At 41.3% G+C, this 7,487-nt stretch overlaps 1 protein-coding gene across 1 annotated transcript; it reads left to right on the forward strand.

Annotated features, from left to right (window-relative positions):
* Positions 1 to 6,467, forward strand: tfa (transferrin-a). The gene is made up of 17 exons (XM_076745336.1): positions 1 to 92; positions 169 to 317; positions 1,025 to 1,127; positions 1,233 to 1,424; positions 1,696 to 1,825; positions 1,923 to 1,978; positions 2,413 to 2,576; positions 2,735 to 2,888; positions 2,986 to 3,149; positions 3,248 to 3,344; positions 3,434 to 3,454; positions 3,968 to 4,132; positions 4,572 to 4,722; positions 5,249 to 5,316; positions 5,414 to 5,595; positions 5,757 to 5,946; positions 6,099 to 6,467. The coding sequence occupies exons 1-17, from the start codon at positions 53 to 55 to the stop codon at positions 6,143 to 6,145; spliced, it is 2,073 nt and encodes a 690-aa protein (XP_076601451.1). The 5' UTR covers positions 1 to 52; the 3' UTR covers positions 6,146 to 6,467.
* Positions 6,468 to 7,487: the final 1,020 nt, after the last annotated feature.

Below are 7,487 nucleotides of genomic sequence, written 5' to 3' on the forward strand. Positions count from 1 at the left end.
CGCTGCCTCCCGGACTCTCTGCTCTGCTGACCTGGAGACCCCACCGTCCAGCATGAACGCTCTCCTCCTTGTGGCTCTGTTCGGATGCTTCGGTAAAGACTTTTCTCATTTCACTTCACTGAACGCTCAATGTGTCCGCATTTGTTATTTACCCGCCTGTATTTGCAGCCGCCACCTTTGCGGCCCCCACTGAGAAGGTGAGATGGTGCCTGAAGTCGGACCAAGAGCTCCGGAAATGTATGGACCTGTCAGCCAAAGCTCCGGTGTTCTCCTGCACGAAGAGAGACAGCACCATCGACTGCATCGTGGCAATCAAGGTGAGGAAAGGAACATCATCCAGAGCTCACACTTCAACACATGCGGACAGTAAATAAGAGAAATGTCTCCATAGCTTCAGGCTTCGTGGTTATTTTCATCTTTTATCTTAGAAAAATGGCTGATCAGTGGATATTGTAATGGTCAAAATGATTATATTTACTGGTCAGTGGTGGGGAAAAGGATTCACTTTGCCTTTTTAAAAGTATATATACCACAATGAAATACTACGTTACAAATACTGTTTCATGATAAGTAAAAGTAAAAAAAGTATTAAAGAATATGAAAACTATTTTAATATCATCTAATTCTTCTTATTATTGATATGATAACCTGTATATTTCAGTCTTGCAGCAGGTGAAGCAGTGTTATTTTTGAGTACCTTATATACAGTTTAGTAGTCGAATCAATTTTTATTAAAAGCTAGTATATATGCAAAATCTTTATCTGCAAAGTAGCTACAGCTAGCAGAAGGATGTAGGGAAGTAAAAATTACAACAGTTCCCTCTGAAATGTAATACATATAAAATGGAAATACTTGAGTAGCTAAACCACCTCAAAATTGAACAGTAATTGAGTAAATGTACTTTTTTTTCTGTCACAATGTGAAAATACTCTAAAACAACTAGAAGTCTTGTTCATAAGTATTAACAGAATCTATGTATCGGAATAATAACGTCATGCTGCTGGTTGTGTGTTTTTCAATCAGGCTGGTGAAGCAGATGCCATCACTTTGGACGGAGGGGACATCTACACTGCTGGACTGAACAACTACGACTTGCAACCCATTATTGCTGAGGACTACGGCCCCAGTATGTCTTTACTGATGAAATTAGCACCAGGAAGGGGATGTCCAGCATTTTGCATGAGCTACATGTTTGAACCTTTTTGCTCACAGCTGTTCTGTATACTTCCAGCTTCAGACACCTGTTACTACGCTGTTGCTGTGGTGAAGAAGGGCACTGGGTTTGGCATCAGGGATCTGCAAGGGAAGAAATCCTGCCACACTGGACTGGGGAAATCTGCAGGCTGGAACATTCCCATAGGAACTCTGTTGTCCATGAATTTGATTCAGTGGTCAGGCGTTGAGGACAGCCCTGTGGAAGAGGGTGAGTTTCAACACTGCACACAAAATGTTCAACACAACCCTCAAATGAAAGTTACTACTTATACATGTTACTACTGATGGCAGTATGAATATGTGCATTGGCTGTGTCAAAGGTTAGACAACCGAAAATTCTATTTGACTCAGTGTACTTGTGGTCAGAGCTGCAGCTGCTGCTGAGGTCATCTCCTCGGTTTTCTACAACATTGCTGGGACGGACTTAAAACCTCAGTATTTCTAAAATATTTGCTTCAGCCCTGCTTTTTCTTTTGCAGCGGTGAGCAACTACTTCGCGGCCAGCTGTGCTCCAGGGGCATCATCAGGCGGCAAACTGTGTCAGCTGTGCAAGGGAGACTGCTCCAGGTCCCACCAGGAGCCTTACTATGACTACGCCGGAGCCTTCCAGTCAGTATCAACCTTTACACGTTTAGCCTCCAAATATGCTGCTGGTAACAACCAAACCTGTAATGCTGATGCACCTGTCGGTTTCTTTGCTTTAAAGGTGTCTGGTGGAAGATGCTGGAGATGTGGCTTTTGTGAAGCATCTCACTGTACCCGGTCAGTATCACATGATCATCGGTTCTAATATGTACTGAACTTTTTCCCTGTTGTTTCTGTATTATGAGACTATGAAATATGTACATTTTTGTCTTATTTCAGTTAAAATGCCAAGATCTTCCTTTTAAATATTATTTGATATTTTCATATTCCTCAATAACATCAAAATAAATAGCAGCACTTTTGCAAGCGCATCAAATCTATATCACAACCTCAATGTTATGCAGCTTTTTCTGTAACTCTTCATAATTTGCATGAAATTACCCAGATTAGGAAAACATGCCCAACATGTCCATATGAACACGATGCTCCTTTGCTGAACTGTAAACTTTGACTTAACAAAATGTGATAGTGAGACAAAGGGTAAGAGATTTATTTAAAGTGGAAGATTAGAGGAGAAAAACTTTTAAATTGTTGTTGTGACACATTTTCAGACGCCGTCAAGGCCAGCTACGAGCTGCTGTGCAAGGATAACACCAGAGCGCCCATCGACAGCTATAAAACCTGCCACCTGGCCAGAGTACCAGCTCATGCTGTTGTCACCCGTAAGGACCCACAGCTGGCCGACTTCATCTGGACAAGTCTCAGCTCAGTGGAGGTATAATACGAAATATTTATCCAACACAAAGAGCCAGTAGTGGAGTTCACTGCCTGATAGGGATGATAAAGCGGAGCAGTGACTCATGATAAAAGGAATCTTTTCGATATCTAACTTGTGCTTACATAATAACATTTGCTGACTTTTTGCCTTTTCAGGGCTTTGACCTCTTCTCTTCTGATGCCTATGCACCAGCCAAAAACCTGATGTTCAAGGACTCAGCAGTGAAGCTGGTGCGGCTGCCCTCAAACATAGATTCCTTCCTGTACTTGGGTGCTGAATACATGAGCATTGTCCATTCCCTTAGGAGAGGTACAAACACCCACTTTAACACCCATAAACCATCAGACAGACAAATCCATTAGACGGCAGATGCTGGCTTATGCTAATGCTTTACTTCGCTTTCCAGAGCAGACCCCATCCACTACAACCACTGCCATTAGATGGTGTGCTGTGGGCCACGCTGAGACAGGCAAATGCGACACATGGAGCATCAACAGTATGGAGGATAGCAACACCGTCATTGAATGCCAGAATGCCCCCACCGTTGAGGACTGCCTGAAAAAGATTATGGTAAAACACTCTTGGATGGAAAATACGGGAGTCTATTGCTAGCTTGAGAATTTTGAGGCGTTTGTCTCTGATCATATGTCGACTCAATTATCCCGCAGCGTAAAGAGGCTGACGCAATGGCAGTGGATGGAGGACAGGTGTACACAGCCGGGAAGTGTGGTCTGGTTCCTGCTATGGTGGAGCAGTATGATCAAGGTATGAGATAGCACAGAAAGCATCACACACGATCCTGTGTTTTACCTTTTCTACATGAATGATATTTGCATGTCTCTGTCTCTCCACAGTGAAGTGCAGCACCCCTGGAGGTAATAAACCTGCCTGTGCAGTATTTCTGTTCCTTCTAGCTTGAGTGATATACATAAAATTGAGTGATAACAATAGATAAGATTCATGCTTGTTTCTGGGGAAGTTTCCTGGAAAGGACTGTGTAATTTGATGCTAATTGTAAGACAAATTAAATCCAATTAAACATGAATTCATTACTAGTCTACTAAAATGTATGATTTACTATGGACACAGTTCTTATTTTGCAATGTTCAGCTCAAAGACTTTCTAGGTCCTGCTAGCAATTAACTGGAATTAATTAACTGGAAATGTACCAATTGGATACTGTGTATTTCCTCAAGTATCACTGAAATTATAAGGAAACTATTCGTAAATTACAGAGTGGAAAAATAAAGTGTTACCCATCTAGTTTTATATTACAACATGTGTGTATCTCTGAGCTCTGAGGTGAACTTTTAAATTAAATTAAATGAACTATAACTAATGATTATCTGCCAGACAGTTTTCTCATTCATCTCCTTCTGTGCTTGTAGCCTCAGCCTCCTCTTACTATGCTGTTGCTGTGGTAAAGAAGGGTTCAGGGGTGACCTGGGAGAACCTGAGGGGCAAGAAGTCTTGCCACACAGGCATCGGCAGAACTGCTGGCTGGAACATCCCCATGGGCCACATCCACAAGCTGACCAACGACTGTGACTTCAGTAAGCTAAACGTTCTGTTCATATACCAATAATTTGAAGGATGTTAAAGAAGAAGCATAACGCGCCACAACGTGGAAACGTTTCATTGAACTTGTCTGCAAAGTTGCAAAATGCTCACATATTTAATTTGTTCCCTACAAAGTCCACTTGTGGAAACTAAAACTGAATTTCTTTGTCTCAATATGTTTTGACAACTTGAAGCACTGACTGTGGTCCTGGTTAAATATTTAACAAAAACCACACTCTTTCACGAACCTTGACCAAAGTGTTTTTGTAGTTCTGTGCTTTTGTATGTCCAACACCACCCCCATTATTCAGTGCTGTTGAACACTGTCACATGTCCTGCACTGGAAGAAATGTAGTTTTTAGGAGATGTGATTGCCTTATGCACACCGCTGAGAGCAAACACCATACTGACTGTTTCCTTCTTCTTACTCAGCTAAGTTCTTCAGCGGAGGCTGTGCCCCTGGAGCAGACCCTGAATCTCCATTCTGTTCTCAGTGTGCCGGCAGTGGCAAAGCTGTAGGAGATAAGGCCAAGTGCAAAGCCAGTGCTGATGAGCAGTACTATGGCTACGCTGGAGCCTTCAGGTAGGATGCAATTACTCTCTGCAGAAACATTTTGGGAAATACAGACATTGTCTTCTTCTACAGAATGAGTAAAGATGACTGATACCACTCCCATGTCTGGATGGAGCTTAAACCAGGAGGTTGTTAGCCTTGATTAGCACAAAGACTGTCTGTTTGCACTTTTTTGCAGCTCTCTGCTGGTTGCAACCAACAAGAAATGGTAATATCACTTAACTCCCCCTAAAATAAAAATGGTAGTTTTTACACCTCTGCTTGTGTATGGCTTAAACAACTGAGATACAGTTTATTAATTAGTAAGCTTAGGGCTAGCAGCTGTGTTTTTGAACTTTTTGAGAAAGACTGCTCGTTACGTGTTCTCCCCGCCTCATTGGTTATGCCAAGCTAAGCTAACTGCCCCCCAACTCCAGCTGTACAGGAAACATGAGAGTGGTATCAATCTTCTCATCTAATTATTCCATGAATTACTCTTCCAGAGCATCCAGCATAGGGTGGACTCATCATATTTACATGTTGTATATGATTGCAGATGTCTTGTTGATGGTGCCGGCGATGTTGCCTTCATCAAACACACAATCGTTGGAGAAAACAGTGATGGTAAGAGACTGACTTTGACCTGTTTTCATCTCAACTACCACTGTGTTGTTTCCTTCAAAACTGTAACATTCGTCGATGCCACTTTTTCTCATCAAAGGCAACGGTCCAGCATGGGCAAGTGGTGTGAATTCTGCTGACTACGAGCTGATCTGCCCGAATAAGAGCCCGGTGCCAGTCACTGATTACGCCTCTTGCCACCTGGCTCTCGTGCCTGCACACGCTGTGGTGACTCGTCCAGAGAGCCACAGTGAGGTGGTTCGCATTCTTCAGGACCAGCAGGTCGGTGATTTTTTTTTTTTTTTTTTTTTTTTTTTTTTGAGGTCGCTTTTAGTTTTTGGTTGTTGTTTTTGGTTCCCTCGTTTGGCCGTGCATTGCCTACAGTTTTGACTCATTCACATTCTGTGTGTCGTTTAAATCTTAATCTTGTTTTTCATTTTTAGACCAAGTTTGGCACCAGTGGCAGCGATTCATTCAGAATGTTCCAGTCTGAATCAGGCAAGAACCTCCTCTTCAAGGACTCCACTCAGTGTCTTCAGGAGATTTCTGCTGGAACATCCTTTGAGCAGTTTTTGGGGACAGATTACATCAATGCCATGGCTTCACTCAGGCAGTGCAGTGAAAGCACCCCAGGTTTGTACTACTGTTGGTTAAATCAAGGTTAACAGTAATTTAACAGATTCACCTTAAAACTGTATTGTAGCCTCGATACATCACACACACCATAAATAAAATATGTGCCTGTGCTGCAATCCCAAATAATTGTACTTTTTCTTTTCCAACAGATCTGGAAAAATCCTGCACTTTCCATTCCTGCCAGCAAAAAATCTAGTGGTGACCACAAACAATGTGCTGCCCCATTCGGCTGTCAGTGATTCGAGCACCTTACCCAAACTTCCCACACTCAACACAAAAATTGCCTTGTGTATTTTCCTACTGCTCTTGTTTTAGACCTATTTTTAGATGTGCAACCAACAAACAGATATAAATCACTACCACAACCTACAGATCAACTATTCTGCGGCCAATCATGTCCTATTGTAGCTTTTTTCATGCTGTTAAAACATAATGTTACATTACCTGTGTTATTGGACTAATGTTATGTTTTGTTAACACGTGCCTAACTTTTCTCAAATAAAGCCTTTTTAATGCTCTTTTGTGGTGACAGTATGGTTTGCTTTTGTAATAATGTGATGTTCAGGCTTTTATCTTAAATGTCACTAAAAAGCACACAGTAGTATTGTAACTGAAAGAGAATATCTGGGGACAATATTGTCAAATTTGCTTCCAATGCAGAAAACAGTATGAAACGCCCAATCTTATTGTCTGTATTATAAATTTAAGGTTTTGTCGCAAAACTCTTAATAAATAATTGGATAAACATCACGGTCACAAATAACATGCTACACTGGGCTCTTTGGGCACTCTGAGAAGCCTCCAGAAAAGCTCCACCCAATTCAAAATCTGCACAAAATCCTCATGTATCTGACCATAAACAGACAGAGTTTGCTAGACTACAGGAAGACTTTTCACAGTTCATGGTCTCAGTCTGGATCGTGTATTGCGATGTCAAAAATTAGGCAATAGATAAACACATTCTCATTGACTGAAGCTGTTGGCATAGTCAAACAAACCCACTATCAGGCTCCAGGGTAAAAATTAACCTTGGCCCCTTATTGACCCACTCTTTGTGGTAAACGCTCCAAACTGTTATTTAAGATTTATTTAGAAACATGCACCATGTCATTTTTGGCATGGGACCCCTCTACAAATTATGTAGCCTGCTGAGGCAATAATGCAGGACACACCTTCAGACCTTTATCATTCATTTGATATTCTTTTTTTTAGGAGCACATATTCTCAAACCAATTTTTCTGAAAAACATCTCAAAATGAATTCATATTTTCAAGTAAACATCAGAAACATTCAAGGTACTTGTATCTCACTTGAGTATTTCCATTTTATGGAACTTTAGATTACAATTTTTCATACCCTTCCTGTCCAGTGAAAACCATGCATCTCCAAATTTGGTGATTTTTCTGATAAACTGAAAAGTGTTCCTTTATGGGTTGAGAAAATTGTCCTGCTTCATTAAACTATTTAAAAGCCCTCTTGGATTAACCAGAAAATGCATTGTCATAAAACTGAAAACAGGGCCGTTTTTCTTCACGTTC

This window comes from Chaetodon auriga, chromosome 12 (assembly GCF_051107435.1).
Source record: "Chaetodon auriga isolate fChaAug3 chromosome 12, fChaAug3.hap1, whole genome shotgun sequence".
NCBI lineage: Eukaryota > Metazoa > Chordata > Actinopteri > Chaetodontiformes > Chaetodontidae > Chaetodon > Chaetodon auriga.

Excerpts from the sequence above, each read along its gene's own strand:
- tfa (XM_076745336.1), top strand. The coding sequence starts at position 53 with ATGAACGCTCTCCTCCTTGTGGCTCTGTTCGGATGCTTCG. Across the intron at positions 318-1,024 it reads ACTGCATCGTGGCAATCAAG|GCTGGTGAAGCAGATGCCAT; the intron begins GTGAGGAAAGGA and ends TTTTTCAATCAG. Across the intron at positions 1,826-1,922 it reads GACTACGCCGGAGCCTTCCA|GTGTCTGGTGGAAGATGCTG; the intron begins GTCAGTATCAAC and ends TTTGCTTTAAAG.